Source organism: Mastacembelus armatus, chromosome 6 (genome assembly GCF_900324485.2).
Source record: "Mastacembelus armatus chromosome 6, fMasArm1.2, whole genome shotgun sequence".
NCBI lineage: Eukaryota > Metazoa > Chordata > Actinopteri > Synbranchiformes > Mastacembelidae > Mastacembelus > Mastacembelus armatus.
This window is the reverse complement of record NC_046638.1, coordinates 436,139-447,833: the sequence shown is the minus strand read 5'-3', so window position 1 is coordinate 447,833 and position 11,695 is coordinate 436,139. Positions and strand designations below refer to the sequence as shown.

At 44.4% G+C, this 11,695-nt stretch overlaps 3 protein-coding genes and 2 non-coding genes across 6 annotated transcripts; 3 read left to right on the top strand and 2 right to left on the bottom strand.

The window, feature by feature from the left end:
* The first annotated feature begins 81 nt into the window (after positions 1–81).
* On the top strand, positions 82–2,829 carry zgc:114188 (40S ribosomal protein S17-like). The gene is made up of 5 exons (XM_026310869.1): positions 82–173; positions 947–1,098; positions 1,510–1,615; positions 2,217–2,282; positions 2,707–2,829. The coding sequence occupies exons 1-5, from the start codon at positions 171–173 to the stop codon at positions 2,782–2,784; spliced, it is 405 nt and encodes a 134-aa protein (XP_026166654.1). The 5' UTR covers positions 82–170; the 3' UTR covers positions 2,785–2,829.
* LOC113133634 (small nucleolar RNA SNORA71) lies at positions 1,138–1,264 on the top strand. Its single transcript, XR_003296005.1, has one exon. It is a non-coding gene; the product is annotated as a small nucleolar RNA SNORA71 (small nucleolar RNA).
* Positions 1,810–1,937, top strand: LOC113133635 (small nucleolar RNA SNORA71). The gene has a single exon (XR_003296006.1). It is a non-coding gene; the product is annotated as a small nucleolar RNA SNORA71 (small nucleolar RNA).
* A 1,648-nt stretch (positions 2,830–4,477) lies between the features above and the next one.
* On the bottom strand, positions 4,478–6,124 carry cart2 (cocaine- and amphetamine-regulated transcript 2). Its single transcript, XM_026311799.2, has 3 exons — positions 5,730–6,124; positions 4,859–4,942; positions 4,478–4,666 (listed from the first exon to the last, which is right to left on the bottom strand). The coding sequence occupies exons 1-3, from the start codon at positions 5,976–5,978 to the stop codon at positions 4,559–4,561; spliced, it is 441 nt and encodes a 146-aa protein (XP_026167584.1). The 5' UTR covers positions 5,979–6,124; the 3' UTR covers positions 4,478–4,558.
* A 3,219-nt stretch (positions 6,125–9,343) lies between these two features.
* c6h15orf40 (chromosome 6 C15orf40 homolog) lies at positions 9,344–11,333 on the bottom strand. 2 transcript variants are annotated; one of them, XM_026311644.2, is made up of 5 exons: positions 11,047–11,333; positions 10,547–10,676; positions 10,318–10,445; positions 9,980–10,136; positions 9,344–9,886 (listed from the first exon to the last, which is right to left on the bottom strand). In XM_026311644.2, exons 1-4 carry the CDS (start codon positions 11,269–11,271, stop codon positions 10,047–10,049), a joined length of 573 nt encoding a protein of 190 aa, XP_026167429.1. In that variant the 5' UTR covers positions 11,272–11,333; the 3' UTR covers positions 9,344–9,886; positions 9,980–10,046. The 2 variants fall into 2 exon arrangements, with proteins under 2 accessions (XP_026167429.1, XP_026167430.1); XM_026311645.2 differs by having other exon boundaries at positions 9,983–10,136.
* Between the last annotated feature and the right edge of the window lie 362 nt (positions 11,334–11,695).

The following is an 11,695-nucleotide window of genomic DNA, read 5'->3' as shown; positions in this document are numbered from 1 at the left end:
GTTCTCCTGTTTGAAATAGTAGGAAGTTGCTCTTTAATTGTTGTTGTAGTTTGCGCCTCCGGCCGTCAGGGGGCGGATTCGCAGCAGGAAGTCGCTGTGCTGAACTTCCGACTGTGGATTTAAACTTCCACCGGAAGTGAACTCGTCCTCTTCTACCAGGCCGATCCAACATGGTGGGTAAATGTAAACGTCCACGGGACGATCCAACCGAATCCTGCCGTTTTAACGGTTTATGTGCCCCGGTAATCTCATCGACGGAGACCGGGTTGTTTGTCGTAGCTGATGTTCGCTGTATTAACGTCAGATGCTTCAAACTGAGTCGTTTATATTCGGTGTTGTTGCCGAGCGCTGACGCTAACGGAGCCCCGGGTTTTATTCGGGTTTTATCGGTTTAAGTCGACGTGAGCAGCCGAATATCAGCGTTGTTCTGCGCTCACGGTATCGACCGTTAAAGCGGCTGAATTACCGACGAACACGACCCGCCGTTCGTTAGCTTTGGGGGCTACACCGGAGGCTAACGTCTGTCGTGATCGCACCGGCTGGTTCTCCCGTGCGGAGGCTCCGGTTACCGACCGTTACCGCTGTTAAAATACAGGTCGGCTGCAAAGTTTAATATTGTCCAGGTGCAGGTAAGGAGGAAGACTTAGGGTGGAAATATCAGCTGGGTTTAATTTATTCATATAGTCAAACAATACAGACATAATAATAATAGTTAGTGTACATAAATAAAATGACTTAAGGTGAACATATGTATAATATTTAAGATGTAACGTTAGAGCTCTGTCTTAAACTGAACTGCTGATTCCTTCAGAAAGAAGCTAATTGTATATTTCAGTCTTTGCAGCACAGCGACTGTTTGGATCTGACATGTTTCCCTGTTATGGTCACGGTTATTGAAGCTGCTTCCTTTGAGGTGAAGGCTGAATAATAATTTGTCTGTCTGCAGGGACGCGTCAGGACCAAGACGGTGAAAAAGGCCGCGAGGGTCATCATTGAGAAATACTACACCCGGCTGGGCAACGACTTCCACACCAACAAGAGGGTGTGTGAGGAGATCGCCATCATCCCCAGCAAGAAGCTGCGCAACAAGATCGCCGGGTGAGTGCAGACAAACATGTGTCCCCCTGCGGCGTCCTACCCTGTATCGAAAGTGATCATGGCGTCCCTGTGGCCAGGTCATTGATAGTACAGGAAGATGAAGCTGCGAGCCTTTCCCGTGTCTGAAGGAGCCCCTCTTCCTCTCAGACCCTGGTGCTCGCAGACATGTAAAATAATAAATATATATTTGGCTCATCGCTCGGTACAGACGGGTTTAGGTGTCATTGTTTATCGGCTCTTTGCAGCTTCACAAAAGCTGCACTTCAAATAAAACCTGTTTATGTTTCATTGAAAATAGTGCCACCACTTGCAGCCTCTGTAAAGTTCATGACGAGTCCAGATCAACCTCGTGTGCACTAATGCAGAGACGCATGTATGTGGCACTAACAGCTGTGGCTGCTGGTCCTGCAGGTATGTGACACATCTCATGAAGAGGATCCAGAGGGGACCAGTCAGAGGAATCTCCATCAAACTGCAGGAGGAGGAGCGAGAGAGGAGGGACAACTACGTTCCAGAGGTCAGTGAACGCATCACCCGCACTGTGAATATCGATGCTCTGCTGCTAGTCAAACTGTTTGTGGGCTGGAGTTGACTGGGATGTTTGTGAAAGTGCCGACGAGGTCGGACACTGGTTTGAGCTGTTTGTGGAGGTTTTGCTCCTGCTGGGCAGCTGTCCATCAGCCGATCGGCTCCTGTCCAGCCTGTCCCCCCCCCTGTATCGAAAGTGACCGTGGCGTGTCCGTTGCCAGGTCATCGATAATACAGGAACAGCAAGCTGTGAGCATTTTCCCGTGTTTGAAGGATTTTGTGTTCCTTTTGAACCCTGGCGCTCTCAGACAAACCTTCCAGTGACTCTCAACAGTCTCTGTCTTTAGTGTCGCTCATTGGTAGAGAGCAAACATGTGGTTTCACTGATTTAAATGCAAAGAGCTGTAACGGCTGAGTTGACTGTGCAGATTTAACGATAAAGGAAGTCATTGAGTTGTTCTCTCTCTCGACTGGCATGTAAAACAGAAAGTACTGTGAATTTACAGGGATGATGCTGAAATGCTGCGTTCACTGACAGACGGCGTGACAGATGTTTAATATAACTGCTTCCTGTGTGTTTACCTGCCCAGGTGTCTGCTCTGGACCAGGAGCTGATTGAAGTTGATCCTGACACCAAGGAGATGCTGAAGCTGCTGGTAAGTCTGGGACAGAAGTCAGAGCACTTCTGGTTGTGTGTATTTTGATTTTGGACCCGGTCTGAGTCAGGTCTTTGTTAAAAATGACGTGACACATGTTGTTTTTGGACGTATATGAACTGACATTTGTCTTTTCATATAAGCTGAAGTAAAATGTGAGTTTATCCAGCGAAGCTTCAGTGTGAGGGGCTTTAAGAAGCTGGGTCTTTTCTCAGTGAACAGCAGCTTCACTGTGAAACATCTGGAGTTAGAGCCAGATGTTCGGTTTGACCAGATATTGACTACTCAGGCTCAGCAGATGTGCCCCCTATAGGCAGGTCGCTGGTAGTGCAGGCAGATAAACACTGTCACTTGCCATCAGACCCCGTTTTCACAGACCTGCTCGTGTGTCTCTGCTCAGACCAGTTTCTCCTCTGTCCTGCAGGACTTCGGCAGTCTGTCCAACCTGCAGGTCACCCAGCCCACCGTCGGCATGAACTTCAAGCAGCCCCGAGGAGTCTAGTGTCTGTAAAGTATCTTCCTAATAAAACCCTTTGGGACAAAACCACTTGGCTGTGCAGGACTGGTCCATTGACTCCATGTGGTTTTTACCTTCACTGCTGGTGAATTGGCCTATTGTTTAAAGACAGAGGGTGGTAGGAGGTGATTTAGTGAAACCGCTCAGTTTAAAGTGTTGAAGCTGTAATGATTAGTCAGTGTTTTGCACTGACTCTGGCTCAGGTACAGTCCTGACTGCAGAGTCTGTGTGTGTATAAAGAAACTTCCCCTGGCTTGAATGTTTTTATAGGACTTGCTGAGAAACGTTTGGAAGCTGCTGGAATCAGTGATGTGTCAGGTTCTGATGGTTCCTCTTTATGATGAAACTGTCCTACACAGACCTGAAGCTTAAACCTGTACACACATCATCTCTGTTTTCGCCTAAAACCACATTTCTCTCCTAAACTTTTTCCTGAAAGTGTGAACCAGTGAGTGAGTTCAGTAGTAATTGTAATTTCATCCATTTCCTGCTGCTCCTGCAGGTCCAGGTCTTGGTAAATGACAATTTTCTTCCTGCTGCTTGAAGGCAGTGACAAAAATATGATGCATCCTGAACATCCTTTATTGTGGAAATCACGTTATGATCCGAGCAGTTTCCACTGATCCCTCCCTCCACTGGTGTAACTGAAACAGATAGTTCTTTGTGTTTTGTCCTATTAAAGAAAGCTGAGACCTTTAACCAGCAGATTGCTGACCAGAAATATGTGGACGTTTTGTTGCTCAGGTTTCATTAAATTCAGTAAAAACAAATAAGACACTACACTACAATGGCAGATGTGGATGAAACAGTAACTGGAGACCAGTGAAGTCAAATCGTAAATATATTGTATTGAATGTTTAGTAGAAACGTTTCCCACTTGCTTCTTTGTGCATCTGCTCATATGAAAGCTGATGCAGTGTCTGTTCCTTCATCTTAACTGAAAGTGAAGTTCAGAGCCTGAAGAACAAATCCTGGATCTGTTTGGTCCGACCGCTGGAGCAGAAGGAATCTGAGTTTAGTCCTGCAGGGGGTGCTGCCACAGCACTGTCTGCAGCTCAGTCATTCCTGTCTTTACTGCTGCACATCTAACTTTACACAGTGTACTGTCCCAGCACGTACAGTATCATCAGCTCCAACATTAGTGATCAACACAATAATCATCAATAATTAGAATCCAATAATATCAGAGCAGTTCATGTGAAATGGGCCATTCTGCACAATGAGTACTTTTACTTTGGATACTTCAAGTACATTTGTATGATGGTACTTTTGGACTTTTACTGCAGTAACATTTGGAATGCAGGACTTTTACTAGGAACAGGGTTTTTACTCTGTGGTATTTCTACTGGTACTGCAGTAAATATGGTCAGTACTGCTTCCAGCAGTGATGCAGTCTCCTGTTGTCCTCAACCTGAGAAACCTGCTGCTTGTTTTAACTATTTTCAGCAGCTTGTAGGAATCATCACAATCATGTTCAGCCTGGAGGTGAAGCATTGAGAAATATGAAGACACTGAAGCTCACTGCTTACAGTCTGGACTAATAAAACCCGAACTAATCGACTGATGCTGCTTCTGGACGTTTCAGCCACATCAAAACTTAAACATTCAGTGAAACCAGGGGCAGCGACTAAACGCAGGAGGAAACACCTTTAATACATCACACAGCTGGACAAGAAACCTGTGTTCACATAAAGATTTATTCCACGTCACATCGGCACATTTCCATTTGGCAAAAATAGACTCCAGTGTTGGGATTGGCTCATAAGCACTTCAGCAGGAAGAAGTTGCAGAAAGCTCCTGGGGGGCAGTCGCACATCTTCCCGATTCGAGATCCCTTCCTGATGGCGCAGTGCTCCCCAAGGTCACACTGGCAACGGGAAGAAACACGATTAACACATGGGAAACATCTTTTCACAGTTACAGAAAATTTATGATAAAGTACAGAAGATATTTCAGCAAGTGAACAAAACAAACTGGAAACATCCTGGAATCAGTTTGACCCACATTTCTTGTCAAGCTTGATGAGTGTGTGGTTGTGAAGCGTGTGGCTGCGACTCACAGAGGGGACCTGTCCATATTTCTTCTCCCAGGGATTGATCCTCTTGGTCTGCAGCTTCTCCAGCACATCATGCAGCGCCCCGAGCTGCAAACACACACAGCTGTCAGACGAACAGAACACACTTCAGATCTATTCATCGGACCTTTGCAGTCAGAGCTGCTCCTTAAGAACCAGACCCTGGTGGTTTTTTCATCACTTTTACTCGGAGCCATTGAAGCAGCTCAGGTTCTATTGAGAAGTGATGAAACATGTCCCCCCCTTCAAACAACAAACTATAATGATTAGTGATTCCCTGCACCTCTACAGTGTGTTATATCACTTTGTTGTATTAATAATTTGTTGGTTCCCTCTAAACGTCACTTAGAACAACTGATTTTCTAAATTAAATATCAATCACATGGTCACAGGCTGAAACATTGGCACATTAAATATACGACAGATTAGTTTTTATTTTTTTAATTGTTTGGTTCACAGAAATGACACATTTCATATTTAATTTCAGCAAATAATTTCTGTGGATCAAATAATCAATAAACATTCAGCTCTACAGATATTTAGATATTTTAGTTTCATTATTGATCATTATTATTTAATGATTTTATACTTAAAAATACAGAAAAATGTGCTAATTAAACATTAAAAACAGTTACTCAACTATAACTAAAAATTATTTGAGCACATTCCAGAAACTAAATAGAAACAAGCTGATTTATATAAAATAATGACTTAATGAATTTAATGTGAAATAGAAAACAGGTAAATACATTAGAAATAAAATGTCTGAGGGACAAACCCTGCGGATAAACCCGGACCAGCTGCAGTTCTGTGTAAAGCCCCAGTTACTGGTTTCGGCCCAGTTTGCATCACCCACCAGTCTGTTGGAGTTTTGCCGGTAGTCCTGCACCTCTCGCTCGTCCCTCTCGGCTTCCGTCCTTCCCGCCGGGCACAGCGCGGACAGAAGTGCCGCGCACAGCACAGCTCGCGCCCACATGGTGCAAAAACAAACGACCGGAAGAAGCAGAAGTTCCGCGAGCTGCCTCCAACTCAGCTCCAGATGTGTGTCTCGTGCCGCCCGCACCGCGCGGGGTGTTTGCACGAGAGGCCCCGCCCCCTCCAGCATCTGGGTGACGTCACTGCGATGACCTCAGACAGGAGTAGTAAAACCTCCAATGAACAAAATGTAAACAGGAAAAAATAAGATGTACATTAACTGTGAAACATCCTGAGCCAAGAAGTACATCAAGTACTTCCTGCAGAAACAAAGTACCACAGGGTCCCAGGTTCAGTCCTGCACTGAAACATGTGACTGAGTCCTGGGGTTTATATTGATCCACAGGAGACCAGGATTATTTATGATCTAATAAATGTCCCTTTTCCCTCAGAACAACCAGAACCTTCTCGTTCCTGTGCAAAACTAACAGGCAGCAGGAGCTTTGTTGGTCTGGGACCAGAGGACACGTCCTGCTGCACCCTCACAGCCACATTTTAACCACCAGCAGCAGGTTGTGGGTCTGAACCCAGGTGGACCCGGGGCCTTTCTGTGTGGAGTCTGCATGTTGTCCCTGTGTCTGTGTGGGTTTTCTCCTCCCACAGTCCAAACACATGCAGGTCAGGATTAGGGTCTGAACCCAGGTGGACCCGGGGCCTTTCTGTGTGGAGTCTGCATGTTGTCCCTGTGTCTGTGTGGGTTTTCTCCTCCCACAGTCCAAACTCATGCAGGTCAGGATTAGGGTCTGAACCCAGGTGGACCCGGGGCCTTTCTGTTTTAATGAGGAATTCTAGTTTTATATTTATTTCATATGTATTTGCTGTTTTTGGAGAATGAGGCTGTCGTGTGAAACTGTTGTGTAAGCCCAGAGCTGCTGACTCTCCCTAACGGGCTGGTTCACTTCACATTATGTAAGTCACAGTGAGGCCAACTTTCCTTATGTTGGCTTGTTCTGTTCCAGATCTTTCTTTGGACTCTGAGCTGCAAAAAGAAAACTGGATACTTGGTACTAATTCCATTCTGTTGAAATCGAGTGGGTCTTTATGATGATCCCAGATTTTTCATTGACAGCCACAGCCGAGGCGGATTGTTGTGGGTAAACATCCGGCCTGCAGACGCAGAGCGGCAGCATCCAAATCCTCCTGTTGTCAGAGCAGCATTAGTGTGAGAATGAGATGCTGATGTGCTGCTGTGAACTGGGCTCCAGGCACGCAGACAATAGAGTAAATAAAAGGATAGAAATAAGGAAAGTGGGCTCAGCAGTAAGGCAGTGTTATGCCACAGGGGACGTGTGGCTTTTAGAGGAGGTCGACTCTAAATAAACCAGGAGGGAAGTAAGAGGTTTATAACCCGTCGCTCGGCTCCAGGGCATGATTTCGTCCGATTGTCTCTTTAAAGGATCAGCATGAAGATGTCCACATAAACTCCCTCCTCTCTGTCCCAACAAATCCTGCTGATGCAGTGAAAGGATGAAAGCTGCTGGTAGCTGACAGCAGAGAGGAGACTTCAGGACAGCACGTCTCTGCATCTCTTCATCGGTTGACCCTGTGTCCGGCTCTGGACTCTTCTTCTATTAACACCAACCTCACTTAGTTCTGAGTAAGCAGTGAAGTACTGAATACTGTTTGGAAGTAATGGAGAATATTCAGTAAGGAATTTATTAAACGTCCTAACACACCTGGTTCCAGGTTCCAGGTAAATATATTTAAGTATAATCGGTATATAAATGTACCTCAGGTTTTGGCTCAGACGTTACAGATAATTCTCACTATGGAAAATGACTTCGGAGACATAAAACTGCTACGAAGAATTTATCAGTGTTCAGACCCTTTTACTGTAGTAAAACTAATATTACTACAGTAAAACTAATATTACTGCACTGTAAAATACTGCACAGAAACACACACAAACTGCTACAAGTCCTTGTGAGATGCAAAGCAGCAGCAGAGACACAGGAAGGTGGGGCCTTTTGTTTGGAGCCATTGTCTCCTGATTCGTCCTCATGCTCAGGACCTTCTCTGCATCACTTCTGTGGGGTAACATCGCCTTAGTTTACAGGATGCATCCTGTAATTCATATTGACCTGACTTTTCTGAAATCTCCCCTAGTCACTACAGAGATGTCCCAGCGTGGAGGAGAAGAGGATTTCTGTTTATGAATCCCTTAAATTTAGCAGGGGAAATGTCTGTCCAGGCAGCAGAGGCTTAACGCAGCGTCTCAGACATCTTTCAGCCTGACAGCAGCTTCAGCGGGACTCAGCCGCAGACGTAAAGCTGCTGATCCAGGATCAGCACAGGAGAGGCGCCATGAAATATGGAACCAGTACGATGTGGCCACACTTGAGCACAAACTCTAAGGTGATTCTTATGTAATGCTCCCAGTGACTGACAAGCAGAAACTTATTTGCAGAGAGCTGTGATCTAAAATAAAACTCGTCAGGGTGAGGATGAAGCTTCCTGAAAGCTGTGAAGTTTGATTCCGAGTCATTATGTGTCCGGGCTTTGATGTCGGCTCAGATGCTGATGCTCCAGCTGACGAGCTCGCCGGCTCTTTGAAGCTTCTCAGCTTTAACTAGAAGAAACGTTACTGCTCCACTAATTGACTGCAGCCCTGTGAGTCTGATGCTAATGAGCTTTTTCTTCATTTCTCCATGGACTTCAGAAGAACTGATGTGTGGCTTCACCATCACGACTCTGAAAACACTGCTGGTTCACATGGGGCCCCTGAGTGGGATGGACACTCCAGTCCACATGGTAAAAAGATTTACTGCTTCTTGACCTCACATAAAATCGGACTTTACTGGTCTCTGAGGAGGGATTCAGGAGTTACAGCAGCACAGGGAGAAGTGGGTCTCAGGGTCATAATAAACAATAAGATCTGCAAAATATAATTAAATTAGAATGAATCTAAACAGAATTAAGCTGTACTTCAGTATGTATATCTGCACGTGTATTTCTACACATGTAAAAGAAAATATCCTGGTTGATGTGTATGAACTACACTTGTTTTTCACAGTAAAAAAACCTCAAAATGTCAGATATTTTTAGACACGCTGAACAAAACAATCAGAGGATTGACCAAAAAAATCTACATCCGTTCTGATGGTCATTTATTGGTTCATGGAATTTAAAAAACAAGAAGTTTTTACAGTTTGAACAGAATAACTTTGGGTTAATCCTTTCAAATCCCCAATTTCTCCAAATTAAATTTGGTTAAACAAGAAACTTTGAAATGAAGGATTGCAGAATAAAGAATATCAGCGTCTAGTAGCAGAAAACACATGAAAGTCAATGTAGTGACACATTTAGTATGATTGTCTTGTGCACGAGGATGCACGTGCACACCATTGCACTGATCTACAGGTGGTGTACACGCCAAGATGTGTAGCAGTGCTCCTGCAAAGACGGTGAAGACCAGTACTAATAAACATGGAGTTCATGTCCAGTACTGACACAAAGCTGTCACATGTTGATGAGGTAGGAAAAGGATCCACACAATGAAGACAAACATAAATTTTATTATTTTATTTACAAGGAAACTCCACAGTGCAGCGTAAAGATGAGCTCAGTACACAGGAGAAACCCAAGTCCTGTTCTCACCGACGTTCTACAGCTGAGCTCCATGTGTGTTCAGTTCATTAACAGTAACACAGTGCCACCTACGGCCTGCTCACTGCTCTGCTTATACAGTAAATATCAACTGTCATGTGTTCCTGCTGAAACCCTGTGGAGGATGTCATCTCTAGTTTATCTACCGTGAAAACTAAACAATGCCACAGAACTAAATTCTTGTCTGAATCCTGTAGGTCTTTCATGTTGCTGTCAATAAAATCTTAAGCTTTAATCACAACGGTCATAATTTGTTTATTAATGTAAACAAACAAGCATAAAAATAGTGAGTCAGTCCAGACATGCCAGCATCCAAAGATCATGTGCTGTCTACAGATATTTCTCTCCTGAAGATCTGATTTGGGTGATTCCATAATGATGTTCTGGTTCTTCAGGCGTCCCAGTAGCTGTACTGGTCCCGACTGGTGAAAACTGATGTGTGTAGTAAAAAGGAAAACATATTATTTCATTCCTATTTTTTTTTTTCAAGTCTCACAGTAAAAACTTTTAAAAACCTTCTCCCACCTCCTCCTCTGTCCCGTGTTGTCCTGCAGCCGGACTGAGCCTCCACCCAGCACCTCAGTCCCTCCTGTCAGCCTGCAGCCTGTCTGAGCCTCCGCAACACCTCCTCCACACTGAGCGAGGAGTCCACTCTGATGAGCTTGTCTCTGGACCTGGAGCCCTGAAGGAAACGGGATGTAAATAGAGACATGTCAGGATAAATCCTGTAAAGGAGGGACGTCACTACAAAAGGAGGACTGTTACAGTACAAAGGTAAAGAAGTCTGAGTGTTTAGAATAAAAGACGAAGCGGAAATAAAAACAGTTTTTTCGAAGTTATGATTGCTAAGAAGTTTCAGGAACCTTGTCAAGAGAAATATGACTTTTCCTCAGGTCGAGAACTTCAGCCAGGTAGCGAATAAGCTCAGCGTTGGCTTCTCCATCTGTAGGAGGCGCCGCGATGGCAACTCCCACCGCCTCCGCAGACACTTCTGCAGGAGCAGCAGGGGGGAAGAGGGTTAATTATGCAGAAGTTGTCTTTTTATGATGCTGTGGGCTGTGACGCGCTGCCCTGTTACAGAGTGAAGGTGACCTGTGATGCTGCTGAGTTTGGAGCCTGGTTTCGCGTGCACCCTTATGGCAACAGAACCACTTTTGTCTTGAGCCACTGGACCAGAAGCTTCAGCCTCTGCTGCTCCAGCAGCTGCCGACTGTCCCTTCACCTGGTTTCAGGGTACAGAGGTTTAGTTAAGGCCCAGCACCGGCTGCACCAGCGTGTATACATATATATGTATATATTATTACTGATAAATAATAGCAAGTTGTGAGAATCCATGTTATTCTAAGGTACAGCCACTGTTCATATTACATATCGACTATTTTATTTACCTTTTCTTTTCACTTACTTCAATAGTTCACAGGTGGTAAACAAATCTAACGTCCTTAAAACGTCTCAGCTAAAAGCTCATTAAGCAGAAACTCAGTAAAATACTTATATAAATATAATATAATAGAATAAGGCTGAACTATAATATAATATTACAGACACTTTAAATGAAACATAACACACAAATGAACCTGTGTATTTCTCACCGTTTTCTCCTTCTTGGGCATCGGTCTGTTCGCGGAGCCGCTCGTCAGGCGGCTAACACCGCGCGGAGGCGGCTGTGAGCGACGGGAGAGGACGGTTACCGGACGGTTCACCGCGGGAACGACGGCAAACGGTTTAACGTTACTAACGTTACTGACGTTACTGTGAAAAACCGGCAGCAACTTTGCAAATGTACCGGTTATAGTTAAACCTGACAGGGAAAACATCTGCTGCTAGCTGTTAGCTAGCTAGGTGTTAGCATAGGCTAACGTAATAACGTAAATATAATAATTTCCGCTTTTCAAAATATTTACTTCTGAAAATGATTTTTCAAAATAAAAGCCTTAATGACATAGAAAGGAAAACATATCAGTTGTACTGCAGTGGAAGAAGTACTGAGGCCCTTTACTGCAGTAATAGTAGTAATACCACTATGTAAAAATCTTCTGTTCCTAGTAAAAGTCCTGCATTCCAAATGTTACTGCAGTAAAAGTCCAAAAGTACCATCATCCAAATGTACTTGAAGTATCCAAAGTAAAAGTACTCATTTTGCAGAATGGCCCATTCCACATGAATGGATCTGATATTATAGGATTCTAATTATTGATGATTATTGTGTTGATCACTTTAATGTTGGAGCTGACGTTAACT